A 21,683-nucleotide genomic window follows, 5' to 3' on the forward strand; every position below is an offset into this window, starting at 1 on the left:
GGGCTTCTTACACGTACGCGTATTAGCTTCTGTAAGTATATATTCTGTAAGTATTGAAAAAAACAGATATTACAGCGGGAAAAAATTCAAAACGAAGCAAATTTATTGTTACATTATTTCGAGAAATAAAAATACTTTGTGTTCTGATCCACTCACATTTTTACTAACCAACTAGTTTCGGCAACAACCTGTTGCCCTCTTCAGGGTTTAATTTATTACTATTAGTAATAAATTAAACCTTGAAGAGGGCAACAGGTTGTTGCCGAAACTAGTTGGTTAATAAAAATGTGAGTGGATCAGAACACAAAGTATTTTTATTTCTCGAAATAATATATCAATATGATCCACAAAGTTAATGCTTTCAATATTCAAAACGAATTTATTATTGATTATAACATAAACGTGGAATTGTGTAATTGGCTTTATTTTTATTAATGTAACTATTTTTTATTATGTACTTTTACTAAATGTAAAGCTGTACAATTCCCGAATAATAAAAAAAATTAAAACTTATTCTAGACGAAGATTGTGAAGAATGACGAATACTCCTAGTTTGCAGGAAGACTTTATATCAACCGGAGATGAAGTGTCCTTTATATCTTGGTTATTAGTCCTTGATAAAGGTCCTTATTGACAGATGGTCCCCCTTATGGAAATCCTTTGCGAGCCGCAGGGTCATAAATGACAATGGCTGCCTTCTAGGTAACGTAAAGTATGGCCAATTACGGTAATGTACCGAGAGCCTTCTATTCCAATTTTTTTTTATTTAAAAAAAGTTTTATACAGTTTTCTTTTCAGTGCGAAAGAAACTCCACTTCAGCACTTTTTACTCGTTTATTCAATGCGATTAGAAAAGATTCTTAAAAACAGTTAATTTTCCTTAGTGTATATGCCTAGTTTGTGTATTCTAACAAAATTTAAAGTACCTTGAAAATGTTTGTTTTAAAATAAATAAAAAAATGGTCAATTTTCTTTTAAGAAAAAAATCAGACCTTCGTATGACTAATCAATAAAAGTACTCATGTCAGAAGATCTTTACCAAAACATTTAAAGAAATACCTAAAATTCTAGTCAAAAACAATGTGTCATCGGTCATTTTTTAAAACTAGCTGTATCCGTCCGCGCGTTGCTGTGCTGTGGCTCAGTCTAGTAAAGTGGATTAAAAAAAGGAAACCACTCACTCTAAATATATGTTATTTCATAATCTATCATAATATGAAGCAATTATAGCACTAAAAATCTATCAAACATCAATACAATTAAAAACATTGAAAATGACAAGTAACAACACATGTCAAGAAGCATGCTTTCAACCATGAATAATGTTTTTTTTTCTATTGTTTTGTTAAAAAGATGACACTGTCATTGTTGTTTTTATTTTAAAAAAAAACATGATTTTTAACAAACGAAATTACGATCTTTCGGCTGTTCCTAAGAGTTTTTCTTAATTTTCTTTATTTTAAACCACCCTGGTATTATGGTGAACATAAATCGTAGTCGAAACAATTGACGGGTATTTTCATGAGGGGATGCATTAATGTGTAAGAGGGGTAGAAATTTGCAAGGACATAGTTAGGTGTCTTTTTATTCTCTCTGCCTACTCCTATGGCGAAGCGTCATTGTAGAGAGTTAGTTTTAACTAACTAACTAACCATCACGCCGTTTCCCCGCAGGGGTAGGCAGAGAGAATAGAACGCCACACCATTCTGTCCTTGCAAACAACATTCTTCGCCTCTTCCACGTTCATGCATCTCCTCATAAATACCCGCCGATTGTTTCGACTCCTAACCTGACCACTTTCAAGTATTTGGCATACTTGATCGTGCCAAGTTTTTCTCGGTCTTCCTCTGCTCCTTTTTCCAATTACATTCGCCTCATATATTTGTTTGATTATATCAGATTTCAACTTGTTTTTTTAAAAATATTTTTGATGCCCAATTTCCTCTTTTATTTTGCGAATCTTCGAAGCTTGCTTTATGTATTCGGAACACGAGGATTATTTTTAATAAGCTTTTAAAAGCTTTACACGGCTCTTTGAACTTAAAGTTTGATTTGAACGGTATTTAATAAAGAAGTTTAAGCCGTGGTTTTGCTCCGGCCTTTTGTTTACCGTCAACAACTGACTTTTTGACGTGAAACCAGCGAACCTCGAGTGCGGCTTTGCGGAACAGGAATGAGTTTCTTAGACAACTTTTTCCGTTATTAATACAGTATAGTTTCATATCAAACTTGGTTTGTTTAAAGTTTTGTATCGCATCTTTAAAACAATTTGTTGAATATCTGGTAGCGGGTGTATCGCGTGACTGGCATACTTATTTTAAACAACGTTAGTATATTATACAAGTACATCATGTTTTGGAATAATTCTCATTTTGAAGGGAATCCTCCTTTTTGCTGTTCTCAATTATATCGTAATATAATTACAACATTTTGAGTGTGTCCAAATACTTGTTCACAAATCTGGATTATCTCCAATTATAGGAGTATTTTTCATATTATTTTTTGACATCTCAACAAAGATGAAGAAGAATATGGAAGTCTGTCATAGGCTGGTTTAAGTGGTCGTCAGCCCCGAAAAAGTTTCTGCTCAGTAAAAAGCTTCCTTCATCTCACCAAGAGATGTCTCCAGTGAAATTCTAGTGGTTCAAGTACAATGTTTCGAAATTGGGTCATATATATCGAACTTCTAAGAATTTGAGTTTTGTTTTATCAACCATGGGTAGAATTGGTGAATGTTACACGCGTGTAAAGTAGTTAAACTCCACTTAAAGTCGCTTCAACCAGCCTATGACGGTCGTGAGCCCTCTAAATGCCCAGACATCCATATTCTTCATCTATGTTTAGGTGTAAAAATAATATAAAAATAATAATATAATGTTATATAATTAAGTACAACAAATATATTTTTATTTGTTTATTGTTTCGGCATTCACTTTGTGGTAGACATGATTTAATTGTAAATCGAAACACTTTTTTTCTACTTATTATATTTATTTTAAACGACTAGTTTCGGAAGCTACAGATGATTCTATCTACAGTTTATATTTATATTCAAACCAGTTTATATTCAAATTCGTAGGTGGAACCATCAGTTGCATCCGAAACTAGTCGTTAAAAATAAATAAAATACTCAAGTGGTCAAAAATAAATGTTTTTATTGACAATTTAATCATGTCTTACTACAAAGTGAATGCCTAAGGAATATTCTTAATATCATTCATATTTTAACCCCGCCCACTCCTTTCATCCTACGAGTATATAAGCTGGTTCAATTATATGTTTAACCCTATTGCATGTTTAACCTCGGCTCGTGACGCATGTTTGTGCTGAAACCTTTAGTGCATGTTGGTCTTCGGGTCGACCAAAAATCGCATGTGTTAAACATTTTGTGTAGTTTTAAGTGTGTAAATAGTGCTGTGATAGTGAAGGGTAGTATTATTTGCACGCTGTGGTAGTGATTGTCCTGACGAAGAGACGGGTACGTCTCGAAACCGGTAGACATAAAAATGAGTGGTTGTATACTAATATTATTAACATTTTTGTAAAAAAATAAATTAGCCAAAGGAATATATAACAGATTTACATTTTAAATTATATGTGGACGAAACCTAATTTGTGAACAAAGATTTGGACATACTCAAAATATCGTATTATAGTTTACGCTGCATGTAATCGCCAATCAATATATGCATTATTTGTATATATTGATTGGCGATTGGTGCGTAAAAAGGAAAAAGAAGAGGATGATAGAATCGATAATGACGCATTTTACAATCCGTTTTTTTTCTTCTTATTTTCTTTCAATGACGGTTATAATTTTAGATACCATTTCCACAGTCACCAAATTAACACTTGTGTCTATTCGACATGCTCCCATATGTATCTTCTACATGCTGAATATATCGAAAATGTGTTGAATATATTAGAACAAATTAAATTCGTTGCCTTTCATGTTCCCCTGATAGATCAAGTTTGCATGAAACCTGAAACCTAACACATTTCTTTCATAAATATGTTTCCACTTTTGAAAATACCTTGCCAAAGTAAATTATTTAGTAGCGTACTGTAGTCTCCACCCTTAAGGAGGTAGGAAATCCTTCTCTCTTTTTTTTCTCTTTGTCCGCGTATCGTCCGATTTTCCTAAAACAAGCTCAGGACCCGCCGGGAGAAGGTCGTATCCGCCCCGCGCGTCTCGCGGGATCGTGGTACCAATGCCCGCAGCACCGACGGACCGTAATGCCGTAACGCGTCGAGAGGGTAAGGAGGGATTTTTATTCTTTTCGGGTTGTGTTGAGAGGCTTCCGGTGGGAAAGTGGCTTGGCCGATTGGGACATACAAGGGTGGAAAATCCAGTGTGAAAACAAGCGCGGCTGATAGGAATTTCGTACGGTGGCGCCGATACCATTAATCGAAAAGGAGTGTTCTATAATGTACCTTATAGCGACTCTTTAAAATTACATCATATAAAAAAGTTAAACTTCTTTTTTCACCATATCATATGCAAAAATAACGATCGTTAAAAAAATCACGTGATTAGGGTTCTTTTAACAACCCTACCCATTTGTTCATTCCAAAAATTGTGTATTTTTAATAAGAATTTGTTTTTTAAAATTGTATTCGTAAATGTATGCGAGAAGAACAAAGAGACGCAGTTCATCGACTTTTATTTTATTTACAATATTGTCCCTACCACATGCAACTCCTTTAAAATCGTATATAAAGGGTGGAGGGCAAATTTTTGTGTGCTCAGATAAGATTAATATTCAAACGTATGTCCGTACGTCGCGCTCGCTCTTTGTCAATTGAGTTTCAGTACTGAGTATTATTTGATCGGTTTGGTGACGTGTTTTCTTTGTGTTTATACTCAGTACTGTTAAGAAGCGAAACATCGTGCTTCACTCAATTTATTGGCGTCGCTTTGTTCTTCTCGCCTTGATAATTTTGTGATTTTCGGGAAATAAATAATTGGCTTTCATTTGCGCGTTTCCGTCTTCCTCAGCAGTACCATTAGCAGAAACACCATTCGTACGTACTTGATACGTCCGCTGTATTATTGCTCGAATGCAACAAGCTGCGTATCCCATACGTTCAGGGTTATTTTTTATTTTTAAAGGAATAACTCTCAAAGCTTCTTCTTTTAGAGGCTTGTATGCAGGTAAGATAGTAAGAATAGGGAAGGTAAATGTGAAAAATACATTACAAATACCCAGACCAATTGAAAATTAATATTTTTTAAATTTATTTTGCAACTGGCGGAAATCGAACCCGCGACGCCAGTTTCGCAGTTGAGCGTCTACTCAACTACGTCACGGCACCTGTCATTGAAAGCCTCCCAACTGCCTTCCCGGGTCCGATACAGAAGCTTCTAGGCTTCATGAAAATAAAAGTGGTTAAAACAAAGTTGGAATGAAAGTAATAAAATTTGAAAGTCTCAATTTAAAAAAAAAGTTGTTTCTAAATTACTTCGTTCCTGAATGTGATTTTTTCGTATTGAGTGTAATCTTTGTAACATTAACTACAGGACGTTAATAAAATAAAAATAATTGTTAGTGTGGAAATGAGGTTAGAACTCGGAACGAAGTAATCTTTTTTTCATGTAAAAGTTTCCTTACAACATTTTGAGTGTGTCCAAATACTTGTTCACAAAATCTGGATTATTTCCAATTACATTCTTCTTCATCTTTGATGAGATGTCAAAAAATAATATAAAAGTTTCCTTTACTAAAAACCTTTTTTACTAAAAAGTTTCCTTTAAACTAGTTAGTTAGTTTTACATTTTCTTTTTTAAGGTACACATTCTGAAAAGCGACTGGAATGTGTTGTATTATATGCAAAATGATACTCGAAATTCTCATTAAAAATATTTTCGAAAGTTAGTTTCTTATCATTTGTATACCCTTTGAAAACGTTAATTAAAGAAGCTGTAGGCATTGAGTCTCGACTTTCAATGACTGAGGCTGCGAGAAACTTTCGAAATTATTTTTGGATGACGAAGAAACTTTTCTGTGATTTAAGGCCTCTCGTAATATTTCTGTTTAAGCGTTTATCTGTACTTAGTTGAAGTGTTTTACCAATATTTGAATTATTCGCTCTGCAACAAACTTTGTAACCTTCCCAACAAATTATGTATTCTATTTAATTAATATTTAAAGCCATTTGATATTCACATTACACACACGTATATATATATATATATATATATATATATATATATATATATATATATATATATATATATATATATATTAATATATTAATATATACATATATAAATATATATGTATATATATATATATATACATATATAAATATATATGTATATATATATATACATATATATATATATATATATGTATATATATATATATATATATATATATATATATATATATATATATATATATATATATATATATATATATATATATATATATATATATATATATATATATATATATATATATATATATATATATATATATATATATATATATATATATATATATATATATATATATATATATATATATATATATATATATATATATATATATATATATATATATATATATATATGTGTAAGAACTTGTCAGTAAGTACCCGAAATGGACCCCCAGATCTATGTAGTTCACTAAAACCTTTGATGTTCCCCTTGTACCTCTACAAGTAGTTGGGCGGATGAATTAGTCTAGGAACTCAGCAAACATGCCCGAAGGAACTTTGACATACCGCCCTGAAATCAAGATATTATATCGCTAATTTTGTTTAGCAAACTGAACGCTTAACGCGTTAAATACTACTTAATTATAGGATTATAACTAGGCACTTTTATCATCAATGGAAAATTCAGAGGTTATCTAAGAAACTTAATAAAAAACACATTTTTTGCAGAGATTTACAATTTTGTCGATAGGTTTTATGTCCTTAACCGTTGTGTAATGATCAGCACGCTCGGCTACCGCTTTATTTGGTCTCGGGTTCGATTCCAAGGGGGGGGGGGGGGTAAGCCCTGTAAATATCCAGTCTTCCATATTCTTCTTCATCTTTGTTGAGATATCAAGTTTATTCAAACCTCTTAATTCGTCGTGTTGATGTATTTGAAAAAGGGTTTATTTTCAAATTTAAAAAAAAAAAAAATCATTTTAGATTTATTTATTAATCAAAAAATAAAATATTTTAATGTTCACATGAATTTGATCACCAATATACAGAGATCTCACAATATTATAGACTGCGTCAAAAATCAACAATGTCATAAATTTTTCTTTCAAATAACGTTATTTAACTTACCGTATCCCACTCGAACAAAAATAACCATAATGTAACTCAACGTAAAATAAAACTCAATTTATGCAAAGAAAATAAGAAAATATTGAAATTGTATCAAACGTCTTAAGATAGAATATATATATTTTAAATTGTATTTTTTTCCAGAAAAATCAGGAATGAATCAAAATAAAACAAAACAATGCAATCTCTTTTTACATTTGAAATTAAAACGAAAATACTTTTCAAATTTAACACAGGTTACTTGAAAATAAAATAAAACTTATTTAAATAATTTAACTATAATTTCGTTTTAATTAAAAGCGGCGAAACGATATGTGATAGATGTTCGAATTGTGAAATGAGAAAAGAATGCATGATTGAGATAAGCATTATCGGTTATAATCAAGAAATGAGTGAACATGTTATTATACACAAGGTTTATATGTAGATCATTAAGAGGATTTTTGTTTCTTCTAAGTAAAAAAATATGTATTATTTTAATCTGTGTTGGGAACAGGAGGGATAGTTTAGTGTGAGCCAAATGGAAACTTTTCAGCATTTGCTCATTGCTGAGAGGAAACCATTAAAAACCACGTAACACGTAGGAGAAGCTGGACCATTGATTATCGTCAACAGACCATCCATTCCAACAGAAGAGGGTTCGGCATTTTGTGTCCTAGCTTGATTGATGATACCAATATTCTGCACTATTTTTGTCATGTATGATACCATAATAAATAAATATATTGCACAAGCTTATTTATCTCGGTAGTCATTCATCGATATGTTGAATTAACATAAAATAATAATTATAAAACCCTTATCCGTACCCCAACGGTGCATAGGGCACTGCGTCATATAAACGCAGTGTTATCTTGATCGTTTTACACATGAAGAAAAGGTGATCAGCCCTCCGCTTCAGGTACCAGTCCAGGGTAATATTGAATAAATATTACAGTGCAAAAATCACTTATTTATTTAACCACTATATTTATTTAATCCCCCCCCCCTGGGAATCGAACCCGGCACCTCAAGAACGGTAGCCGATCTTGCTGACCATTACACTACGGAGGCAAATAAAATATTAACGAATATTGACGGATTAACGTATGGACGAATTAAATTAAACAAAATTTTACTAAAATTTTACCAAATAGTACTATACTTTTGACGTTTTGCACATAGACAATTAAATAGAGCATCTGGCAAAGTAAACGAATGTTCACGGTTCGAGTCCTACAGAGCAGGGAGTCTATTTTTCATATCATTGTCATTGAAGTTATAATTAAAATGTAACTTTGTTTTAGTATCACTATAAATATTATTTTATAACTTAATTATAATGTCTACCGGTTTCGAAGATAACCGCTTATTTATCAAGACTGATTAATACTATAAGTATTATTCAATCAATCGTTAAGAATGTTTGCAAAGACAGAGTGGTGTGGCGTTCGATTCTCTCTGCCTACCCCTGTGGGAATGCGGCGTGATGGTTAGTTAGTTAGTTAGTATTGATCATTTTATCAATACTCAATATCTACCGGTTTCGAAGCTAACCGCTTCTTTATCAAGACTAATTAATATTTTTAGTATTAATCATTTTATCAAGACTGATTAATACTAATAGTGATAGTCATAAAGAAGCGGTTAGCTTCGAAACCGGTAGACATTATAATTAAGTTATAATATAATATTTATTGTGATTTTAAAACAAAGTTACATTTTAATTATAAAATGGAAAATCACAAAGTTAGTGCTTCAAATATTAATTATATGAAAATACAATTGATGAAATTTTTCTCATTGTTATATTTGTTTAGCTTCACGAAGTGGGTTGGAGTATAGGAGAGTGCTTGTATCGTTGTTTCTGTCACGGCTAATGAACCTAGTGGAGGAACTATGGTATACTCGAGCGAGTAGAAATTTTATCCAGAGAATCGCTCAAGTAGCCTTATTTGCAGTGGCGTAGTTTTTTTCAACCGTTTTTTTAAAGCTACCTACTTTCTGTCGATATTAACGAGATTGAATGAAAAAAAACAATAGAAGATTACTTCTCAAATTCTTGGAAGTTCTATATATATGAACCAATTTAGAATCCTTTTGAATTACTAGAACTTCACTAGAGACATATATTGGTGAGATGCAAAGAAGCTTTTTATTAAGCTGAAACTCTTATATTAGTATGTGAGGTCCGAATCCTGGATTACAATCACACACATGAGAAACGCCAGAAAATACCATTTTTATTTTTATTATTTAAGCTTATAATTTGACCAGATAATTTATTAAATAAATAAAAGAAGATTAGCTTGTTTAAGAAATAACACTTTAAATGAAAATTTATGGAGTTATGTATATTATTCTGATAGTTAAGTAGGAAGTTTACAAGATTCTGAGTGTGTCCGAATACTTATTCACAAATCTGGATTATCTCCAATCAGGATTTATTTTTTCCATTATTTTTGACATCTCAATTTGTTAAATCAATATATGTAGAAGTCAAAGGAATTTAAGTAGTGTGGTTGTCAATCATGGATAGAATTGGTGAATGTTACACGTGTGTCGAGTGATCACTTAACCAGGTTATTACGGTCGTAAAAGCTCTGTAAATGCCCAGACTTTTATATTCTTCTTCATCTATGTTGAGATGTCAAAAATAACGTAAGTAAGAAGTCTTATTACTTTCTTGTTTTAATAAAAATCACTCGCAAATGAATGGAGGTATAAAAAAACATTTCTTCAACCGTTTTTTTTTAAAACAAGTATTTTGATAATAGGTTTTTTCTTCGATGATATTTGTTTGTATGTTTGAATAAACAATATTTTCTTGTCAATTCGGAATTCGATTTGTACTAGTATACTTATACTACTACTACCTTTAAGACTTTCCCCGCAGGGGTAGGCATAGAGGATGGAACGCCACACTCTTCTGTCCTGACATACAGTCCTCGCTTCCTTCACATCCATACATTTAGTCATACACGCCCTCCGATTACGCAGACTTTTGAAACCACCAGATTTTAGGTTCTGATTGATCTGATAGTGCCAAGTCTATTTCGGCCGTCTTCGTTTTGTCCTCCCGCTCACATATCGCTCACTCCTTTCAAGAACGTCATAAATCAAAAAACTAGATTTTTCAGGAGAACGTTTTTAAAGTTTAAAAATATAATACAATGTATTAAAAATAAATATCAAGCCACTTATTGAACTTTTTACTGTGCAACAGATCTTTTTAGGTAAAACCTGAATGTTTTTTTCTCCATTTAAAAAATATTTAGTATATTTAAAAAAATAATTAAACAATACCTTTTCTTCAAAATGCAAAAACAGCACTTTCTGCCCTGTAGCGGGTAAATATTATGTTAAAAATATGCCTTTTTTGCTGGGAAATCGTACATTTTCTGGTCACTCCGAAATCAAGCACAACTGAAAATTGACGATTTTTGATTTATGAAGTTCTTGAAAGGAGTGAGCGATATCTATACCACCTTAAATAACTCTTCTTGATCTTTTCAATATCCCTTGTAAAAATGTATAAATAATATGCGCATCAACTGTTATATAAATTGTTCATCTGAAAAATATGTTTTCAGTTTGAAATGACCCGAATTTGAACGCCACTGGCCGTGCGCAAAGTCAAAATAACATCCAATAAGGGTGGGGATTTTTTTCTCCAAGTGTTAAGCCTCAAAATGGTGTATTTTCTTGGCTGGTCTGTTGACAATTTATCGACAAATTAGGTGGTTAACGGCCGTACTTTTCCTGTGTATTTTGTCAACTTCATTGTTGTTTAAAAGAACAAAGAAACTAATTTGTATACATTGTCCTCATTTGACCTTTCCTGTGGACTGTATTTACCTATTGGAAAATTACCTGTAAGACATCGTATCTATATAAAATAAGTAATTTGTTGAAGAACCATTAAACATCACGCCGCTTCACCGCAGAGGTAGGCAGAGAGAATAGAACGCCATACCGCTCTGTCTTTGCAAACATACTTCGCCCCTTCCACATTCAAGCATCTCCTCATACATACTCGCTGATTATTTCGTCTCCTGACTCAGTCGCTTACCTGATCGTGCCAAATTTTTCTCGGTCTTCCTCTGCTCCTTTTTCCAATTACATTCGCCTCATAAATTTGTTTTACCGCTTTTTCCTCACTCACATGTTCCACATGTCCAAACCATCTCAACACACCTTTCTTAATTTTATCGATAATGCTTATCTCAGCTTTGCATTCCTTCTTTATTTCACTATTAGAACATCTATCATACATCGTTTTGTCGCACATTCTTCTGAGAGATTGCGTTTTGACTGCATTCAGCCTTTTTTCATCATTCTTTTGCCAACTTTCGGTTATATTCGATTGTTAATTAATCTATAGTGTTTTAAGTTGAAGGCCACGTGCTGTGCGCTTCTGTAACTGCAAAAATAAAGTGATCACCCCGAGGCAACGCGATGGGTGTTAAGTTGAATTCGTACTGAACATCGCAATTGTTAATTAAGCGGCACAGGCGCAAGCCCCCCGGCCAATTTCGATTAATTGGCTAGCTCTGTGTAGCGGTTCGGTTTTATTGTAAGCGAGTTTGTACCCACTTCACCGTAGCAGGATCGAGTTTCGCGACACGTAGTTAAAACCGCCACACTGTGGGGTGTTTCATACGAGTTGGAGGACAAAATGATATCGTAAAAATTTGATGTGCCGGGTTGTGGTCCCGCGGTTAGTGTCGCGGACTCTTGAGTCAGAGTTTCTCGATTCGAATCTCCACCTCAATTTTATACCTATTTCTAATAATGAGCTACTTAGGCTCACAGAAATAGTATGAAATTGAAGTATTTTTACCAATAAAAAAATCACAAATATTTCTGTTTTAAATATATATATTTTGTATATTAAAAGCATTATTTACTTTGTGGCATGGTAATATAACTATCGGTTTCAGAATAACCATTCTATTATGAGGTTAAATGTAGTCTTCATTTGATGATGTAACTATCGCAAGTATAAACACTTGTCACTGGTGTACATACTTAAAACACGTGCCTACTTAAATGCTACGTTATGTAAAAATTTCAAAGCAATCGTTGAATAACTTTGATTTGGAGATTTAAGATTGTGAACAAACCAACAAGTTCAATTTTATTTCAGCACATTTTTGCCAAAATATTCTTATATGATTTTGATAAAAATAATATTTTTATTTTAGGTACATAGATATATTTTTTAATATATACTAATATTATTAACTTTTTGGAAAAAAATGACTAACCACAAAGTAAATGCTTCAAATATTAATCATATTGAGAACTTTTTTTTATATATTTTTTAATAATATATATTATGGCTCTTTGGGCATAGCCTGTGTTGAGCCGAAATACTTGCATGTTAAAACAATATAAGTTTTATAATATAGTTAATACAGTAAGGGTTTTTTTTAAATATATTTTTTATTACCAGATTTTATACATTACAAGATATAATACAATAAAAACTTAATACAATAAAATAATTACAAGTATGAAAACCGAACTCTAATTAAGTCTGTTTCTACCTTGTCCCTAACAACGAGGATCGACCATCGACGGACACTGTTCTTAAAAGCATGAATTCGTAATTAACAATAATAGACATACTATGCAGATAATTTTTTTTACTGAATTTTCGACATTGATTTTGTCCTTCCAGCTTGTTTGATGGTGTCCATAGTGCGTTTCAATGCGACCAAAAGGCCGGGATCAGATGCTCTATCTAATACGGTCGATTGAGGATCCTTTTTTATTCCGTTCAAAGCTTACTTTAACGTTAAAGCACAAACACCCCACTCGATACGAAAAGGCAAACCCAACCCGTATTTGTCAAACACGATTTTGATAAATACTGGTTGGTATTTTTCCAGTCAAGTCTTTTAGGGTTTTCCCTTCGTATTATTTTTTTTAATACTTCCGTATTGAGGAGAAAAGTGAAACTGTAAAATAACCAAATATATTTTTACCAAGGAACCATCATGCTGATTTTTCCGCAGGGGTAGACAGAGAGAATAGAACGCCACATCAATCCGTCTTTGCAAACAATTTTCACCTATTCCAAATTCATGCATCTCCTCATAAATAACCCATCAATTATTCCGACTTATGACCTGACCACTTACAAGTATTTAAAATATTTGGTAATGACAAGTTTTCCTCGGTCTTCTTCTGCTCCTATTTCCAACTACATTCGCTGCATAAATTTGTTTTACCGTTCTTTCCTCACTCGTTCGGTTCACATGCCTAAGCCATATCTACACACCTTTTCTTCATTGTATCGATTATTTTATCTTATCTCAACTTGAATTCTTTCCTTTTTACACCTATCAAACATTTATTATACATCGTTTTGCCGCACATTCGTTTAAAAGGTCGCATTCAGCCTTCTTTTACCTACTCCGTGCTTGACTCCCATATATTAGAGGTGACATTAACAAAATTTGGTTTTTTTAAATTTAATTTAATTTTTAAAATAAACTCTTTAATATACCACATGAGTTTTATTTATACATATGACTAGTTTAAAAAATATACAGATGTTTTCATCTTCTATTACAAATTACAACTAGCGAATTAAATTTGTACCAGAAGATGAAAACATATGTAGGGAAGTTTTCGAAACTAGTCGTAAAAATAAATAAAACTCATTAAAGTGGTTTATTCATGTGTTTAAATTGTTAAAAAAAAATCAACGTGTCATTCCACAAAGTTAATGCCGAATCAATAAATTATATAATATTTTGAAACATTTAACGATTGGAAATTTTAAATGAAAATATTAAATATTTTAAATTTGATTGAATATTATTTTTAAGCTTTCACATAATATTGAGTTAGTAGCTCTTATAATACTAAAATTATCGAGTTAAAATGGGGATTTCAATCCTCCTGTTAGAGCCGACAAGATTAGGTTGGTTTGTTTTTAATTTGAGTTTTACTTAGTGAATGCCACTATAAGTTAGTTTAATATTGTCAAATATCAACGGTCATAATAAACTGGAAAACGTACGTATTATACTTTCTGTTGCTCGTAACTCACTAGCTAGTAGGAAGTTGTCCTTCAAAATTTGTAAATACTCAATGCCATTCATGAATTTTGCGGTCAATTACTCTGAAACACATTTCAGCAACGCTATATCTTCATAAATCAATAATGTTCATATTATTTTTTGACATCTCATCAAAGATGAAGAAGAATATGGAAGTCTGGGCATTTACGGGGCTGACGACCGTCATCGGCTGGTTTAAGTGATCACTCTACACACGTGTAACATTCACCAATTCTACCCATTATTGACAACCACACTACTCAAATTCTTGGATATTCTATATATATATATATATATATATATATATATATATATATATATATATATATATATATATATATGAACCAATTTAGAAACCTTGTTCTTGAATCACTAGAACTTCACTAGAGACATCTATTGGTGAGATGTAAAGAAGCTCTTTTATTAAGCAGAAACTCTTATATTAGTATGTGAGATCCGAATCCTGGATTATAATCACACACATGAGAAACGCCAGAAAATACAATTTTCATTTTTATTATTAAGCTTATAATTTGACCAGATAATTTATTTACAACATTATGTTGTCAATAATGTTTAGTCAAGGCCGGTTACACAAAGCTCATTGAAAATTTCGAAATGTATTCAGAGTATGAAATAATATTATCACTAGCAATTTAATGGTGAATATTGATTTCTTGAATGTTTTTCGCAGATACTTTGGCACATTTTATAAACTTAATAAAATAAAACAACTTTATTTTAACCACTTTTTATTGGTACACTTTTTCCAACCGGTTTCGACAAGAACCTTGTCATCATCAGGGTTTATGTACTAATTCTAAAACATTGAAATACTCATAGTTAGGTTATAGTTAATTACCCTTCCATTAAAAGGTGATAAATATTTTAATGTAGTGCCTGTCCGCCTCCGTAGTGTAATGGTCAGCACGCTCGGCTACCGTTCTGGAGGTCCCGGGTTCGATTCCCAAGGGGGGTAAAAATAAATATAAGTGATTTTTTCACTGTAATATTTATTCAATATTACCATGGACTGGTACCTGAAGCGGAGGGCTGATCACCTTTCCTTCATAAGTAAAACGATCATGATAACACTGCGTTTATAAGACACAGTGCCCTATGCACCATTGGGGTGCGGATAAGGGTTTTATTATTATTATTATTATTATTACCCTTCCATTACGATGCCAAAAATTTCCACGCACTCCGTACACCATATGAAAATGTGATTTTAAAAAAATTATTTAAAAACGGGGGAAAACACCTAAATGTTGCTTTTATTGAGCATTGCGCAGCGAATACGTCCACTCCGGACGACAATTAGTGAGCTAGAAATGATGACAAGGTTCTTGTCGAAACCGGTTGGAAAGAGTGTATCAGTAAAAAGTGGTTAAAACTAAGTTGTTTTATTTTAAAAAAGTGAATATTGACTTCCACCTTACACCATTTATGTTACGCACAACATTTCATAAATGAATTTCATTATTAGGTTAAGAAATTCTACTTAATCAGTTAACTTATGTAGAAACAATTTATAAAAATCTTCAACTATTAAAAGGTGATAAATATTTGAATGGAAAAATAAAATTTGTCGTTGAGATACCAAAATAATTTTACAATAAAGAAACGCCACTTTAAAAATGAAGATATTATAATTCTAAATAATAAATTAAATGCCTTTTATACATCGCTCACTCCTTTCAACAACGTCATATATAAAAAAAACTTGACTTTTCAGGAGATCGTTTTCAAAGTTTATTATATAAATAAATAAATAAATAAATAAATAAATAATCGAAACAGCTCCTATCCCCTCTTCAACCTTCAACGTCCCAAGGACCCAACACTAAATTTTAGAATTAGCTTCACATACGGTGTTTGAAAATGATGCGGAATGCATCGATACACGTGTCGCAGTAGATTTTAAGAAATATGTGTATTTACTAAGTAAAACTTTTATTAAAAATGGAAAGGTTTTACCACAAAGTGACTACCGAATCAATGAATGAAAAAATCTTTACTCTTATTGTGTAACATTGTGTAATTTATATCTCAATTCTCTTTTTTACAGTTCTCGCAAGGATTCGTCCACTACGCGGTGTTCCCGCAGCTTACGTATGCCGCCACTTCGCCTGCTCGTTGCCCGTCACCGACCCTGCTAAGCTGGCAGAACTATTGGATTCGTAAACGTCGAAACAATTCTGGACGACTCCTGTATAGTCCAGAAAAATATATCGTGAATTCCACAAAACGATATACAAGAATAGCTGCCTTTAGACGTACGCTCCTTGATGCGCAAACAGCGTTTTTTGTGCGGCACAGTTGCTCAAGTGCACACTCTTTGTCTTAAGTCAAGGCATGTCCACTGTCTTTCGTGCTGGTTTATCCCTAACGATGGCGCAGACAGCACTATTTGCGCAGGTAAAGTGCATACGTGCAAATGCAGCTAACATTTTATAGAAACGAATCGAATGATGCGTCGAATCTCGCTTCGACTAACGATAACAGAAATCATTATTTTAATTTTAAGACTTGTGAAAATATATTAAAATGGGATAGCTCATACATAAAACGTATTTTGTTAAGATGTATCGTAAATTAGTATTTTCATAGTTATTTATTTTACCGTAAACTCTTTACTTCAGAATGATATATTGACAAAATAAATTGTAAAAAAAAATCCGAAAATAAGTCAAATTATATCTACTTTTAAAAGACTTATCATTTTTATGTCATGTAAAATGAAATGATTAAAAAAAATCATATAAAAGTAATATGAAAATTTACTCACGACATTTATTTTAAAATCATTTCTTGGATCTCAGCGTAAAAATATATCATTATATGTTCAAAGTTTACAAAGATTTTTTTCAGTTCATGTATTGGCCCCTTTTAATTTATTTCTGCATAATTTTCTTCATAGTATATTATTTTAACGTTTGTTTTTAATGTCTCAATACTGAGGCATTGTTAGTAAATTAAATGACTTCTAAATAATATATCTCTCTAACCAAATATTAATTAAGCATCGATAAGTAAATATTTTTATTTTTTAGAAAAACTAGGTATTAAGTTGTACATAGTTTGTTACTAGCAGTAGCAACCATCCATTGACGGGCAGTCACCCAGTGAAACATGCCCATAATTACGGCTATGTGTATACAAGTAGTTTTAAGTTTTTCATAACTGTTTTGCTCTATTTTTTTTTTTCGTGTAATTGATTTCTTGTGATTATAACTAATATCGACATCAATAATTGTTAATAACTGTTTCATAGTGATTATAACTAATATCGACATCAATAATTAATATCGACATAATTGACTTGAATTTCTTTTTGATTTTCGTTATCTTATTACTAATCTAAACGGTGGAGGGTAGTTTGTATATTAAACCTGTCCGGGAGTATGGCCGTACATGTACGGCCGACACAAAACATGATTTATGATATGATTGACAAAACATGTTTCAAACGTGATTTTATATAAATCATGTTTACTGGTGTGAATATTTTTTAATCAAAAAAATATGTCGCTTAAAGTATTGACTATAATATAAAATTCTAAAAAATTAAAAAATACAGCAAAATAGCAACAACAAAAAAACTCACTTTCAGATACAGTTTTGATCGCAGAAACTCACTCTCGAACAGGTTCAAATTTTTTTACACAAGACGCATTTGTAACTCATGAATATTGACATAATTGTCTTGAATCTCTCTCTGATTTTCTTTATCATATTATCAATCTATATGGTGGAGGGTAGTTTGTATATTTGAATATTATTTTCTTTACACTAAGACACATTTGTAATTCATGAATATCGACATAATTGACCTATATCTCTCTCTGATTACTAATCTAAATGGTGGAGGGTAGTTTGTATATTTGAATATTATTTTCTTTACACTAAGACACATTTGTAATTCATGAATATCGACATAATTGACCTATATCTCTCTCTGATTACTAATCTAAATGGTAGAGGGTAGTTTGTATATTTGAATATTATTTTCTTTACACTAAGACGCATTTGTAATTCATGAATATTGACATAATTGACCTAAATCTCTCTCTGATTACTAATCTAAATGGTGGAGGGTAGTTTGTATATTTGAATATTATTTTCTTTACTCTTAGACGCATTTGTAATTCATGAATATCGACATTATTGACCAAAATCTCTCTCTGATTACTAATCTAAATGGTGGAGGGTAGTTTGTATATTTGAATATTATTTTCTTTACACCGAAACGTATTTCAGTCACAAATTTAATATAAATTTATGAAATTGTATTTTAATATTCATCACTTCAACCATATTTTTCTCACAATTAACTTGCTTTGTATTCGAAATTGCATTAATTAAATGTATCGCTTCATCCATAATTTTTACAACTGTATTATCTCGGTATTTCAAATCTCATAGGGCAATATATAACTAGGAAATTGAATTCTCTACACTTCAATTAAAGTTTGTATAAGTTGGTTTTTATATAACTGTAAGTTGTATAAAATTATATTTTATACAAGTTTGTTTGTTATGATTTATAGCCTAACGTTAACGAAAGGCGTAATTCAAGATGTCGGTTAACGTCACAAAGGTTAGAGTCATAAGAAACATGAATTTGGACTACTGAAGACCTCTTCAAGATTAAAAGAAATGTAAATAATTAGTGCAATTTTCTTTTAGATTTTTTGGTGCATGGTGAGTTTTTTTTTTCTATTTTATATGTTTATATGTTTTTTTTGTGTATAGAATAATAAAATATTATTTTATTTAATGTTTATTAAAATATATTTTCATTATTTAAGGGTAATATTGCGACCAAAAAATGGGAAATAATTTTTAAAACAGGCCAAATCTATTATAATTTAATGTGTTTTTTTACTATTGACATTTTCTGTGTGAACCTTATTAACAATAGACTTTGCAAAAAATAACTATTATCTAAAAAAAATTAATGACAATAATAGGTGATTTTTACTATTTTTTGGAAATTATTTCCCAAGTTAATTAATTTTGTATATAATTTTTTCGTAAAAAAATATATTCTCCCCTTTCTATTGAATACGAACATCGCATGTATTTTTAGATACGTAAAGATTTTAAATATTTTTTTTACTTAACGTAAAACAAAGTATAAGGTTAATAAAAGTGTATACAATTAGATATTTGAAATTGAGTTGTTTGAAAGTTTTATCAAATTAATTAAAAAGTATACTTCTTAATTAGAAATTGCTTTTCTGTCCTTTTGTTTTAGACCAATTGGTATTTCATTGAAACTTTTTTAGGTGTCCATAAGTCTAATTTATCAACTTTGGATATCGACATAATTTGACTCTTTAACGATAATTCTTAACAGCACTCAATAATACTTTTGTGAACAAAATACATTATCGAGTTTCACCTATCATAATTGGAGGATTAAATGGTCAATCAGTGTAAGTCACATGTATTATTGAACATAGCAAAAAAATAGTAAACATGGTTTGAGTTGTATGTTTAAAAGTCGTCCAATAAACGTCATTATGAGTATTTAATCAACCAAACGTAATCAATTCGACTAATTTTATTAGATTCGTGAATATAAAACAAAATTACGATTCCGCTGACCGTATTTATTTTGTTGACAGCTGTTTCGCCTTTTTATGGTTTCCTCAAACAGACCTTGATCCCTTGCAAGACCATACAGGTGTCCAAAAATCAGTGAATTTGGCAGAATCAAATCGTGTCATGATTGGTATAAATAAAAGCTAATTACGTATCTTCTTCTTCTTTTCCCATGTTCGCTCCCTAGGTGGAGTAGCAATTACGTATAGCAATCAATAATTATCTCTGTTCAGTCATTCGTGGACTAACTCTGATTGATCTATGAATACTTTAATTATTTATTTGAAATACTCATGTTGATTGTGTAACAAAAATTATGTTACAATGGTCGTGTATTCCATAGCAAATAAATATTCTTGTGTACATAAATAATTAGCAAATAAATATGTTGAATCAAGTTTCTTATTGATTGATGTATCGTTTACGCAAAAACATAATGCATGCTTATATTTAATTTTTTAAAGATATTTTTTTAATTAATTTTAAATCATTTAATTTTTCGAACATTGTCTATCTAAATTATTAAAACCATTGAAAAATAATATTAATAAAAAATGGTTATGAAAATTTGGCCAGGCGGTGTTCAATTGAGTCATATTTATTGCCAAAAAGTGTGATTCCTGATTTAGATTTTATACTTATTTATTTTGTGTGCATGTTAGCCTTTTTTTTACTAATCTTTTATAATTGCTGCCTTTGGACGTACGAAGTTTTTCGCGTGATAATAGGTGCACAGATAGGCGTCTAAAATCGTGAGATGGACACACGAGAGCGCGTAAAAATCGTCAAAAATGGCACGCACTTTCCTAAACTAACTAATTAACAATCACGCCGCTTCCACAGGGGTAGGCTGAGATAATAAAAACGCCACACCAATATGTCTTTGCAAACAATCTTTACCCCTTATACATTCATACATCTCCTTTTACTTGATTATACCAAGTTCTCGTCGTTACCAACATCATCAGACTGGTGATGTCCAGTCCATGATGACTACTTTAGCTTTATAGTTGTCGTTTTATTTGATAAAAAAATTAATGTATTTCGATTTCAATTTCATTAATTGGTTTATCATTTTGTGTTTTTATATCTGTCCATTTTTAATTTAAATTTCACCTGGTAAATACCACCATATATTATAATCTATTGTAACACATGTTTCGATGCATTCAGGATCATTTTCGGTGTTTCATCATACCACATCCGCAACATCGCATCATCACATCCGCAACATACTGTGTTTGATACTGACGCTGAACGCATCGAAACACGTGTCACAATTGATTTTTTATAAAAAATATATTTAACGAGTAAAACTGAAATTATTCTTATTAAGTAAATATAAAGTAACATATGATAACTCTAATTCAATACCACAATAACTGACACAAAAATTTATTCATTAAATTCACTAATAGTTACAAAGTGCTAACTTTTAGTATTGAATTTGAATTTTAACGATTTTTATTCAACACTCGTATTCTCTAAACGTGTTCACCAATCTCACGCTTTTATCTGTGACGTACGTGTTGTGCGTACTTAAATAAAATATTATTTTTTTTATCAATAAAATCGCAAAATGACCAATGATGCGCAATATTAAAAAGAACATTATTGCTTTAAAAGTTCATATTAAAAAAATATATCCTTATATATAAATAATTTATTAATGTATTTTCCGGGAATGATGGTAATATATAATTTAATTTATTATAAGTTTAAAAG

The 21,683-nt window shown here is 31.1% G+C and overlaps 1 protein-coding gene across 3 annotated transcripts in view; it reads left to right on the forward strand.

The window, feature by feature from the left end:
- Nucleotides 1–17,076, forward strand: part of LOC148309345 (spermatogenesis-associated protein 20) — a 152,168-nt gene extending 135,092 nt beyond the window's left edge. For all 3 annotated transcript variants that reach the window (XM_088260218.1, XM_088260219.1, XM_088260220.1), the window contains one exon: nucleotides 16,417–17,076. In XM_088260218.1, coding sequence (XP_088116344.1) covers nucleotides 16,417–16,532 — 116 coding nt within the window. In that variant the 3' untranslated portion in view covers nucleotides 16,533–17,076. The remainder of the gene's footprint in view (nucleotides 1–16,416) is intronic.
- Nucleotides 17,077–21,683: the final 4,607 nt, after the last annotated feature.

This window comes from Brachycentrus maculatus, unplaced genomic scaffold (genome assembly GCF_059751285.1).
Source record: "Brachycentrus maculatus isolate JH-2025_06_01 unplaced genomic scaffold, ASM5975128v1 h1tg000129l, whole genome shotgun sequence".
NCBI classification, from domain to species: Eukaryota; Metazoa; Arthropoda; class Insecta; order Trichoptera; family Brachycentridae; genus Brachycentrus; species Brachycentrus maculatus.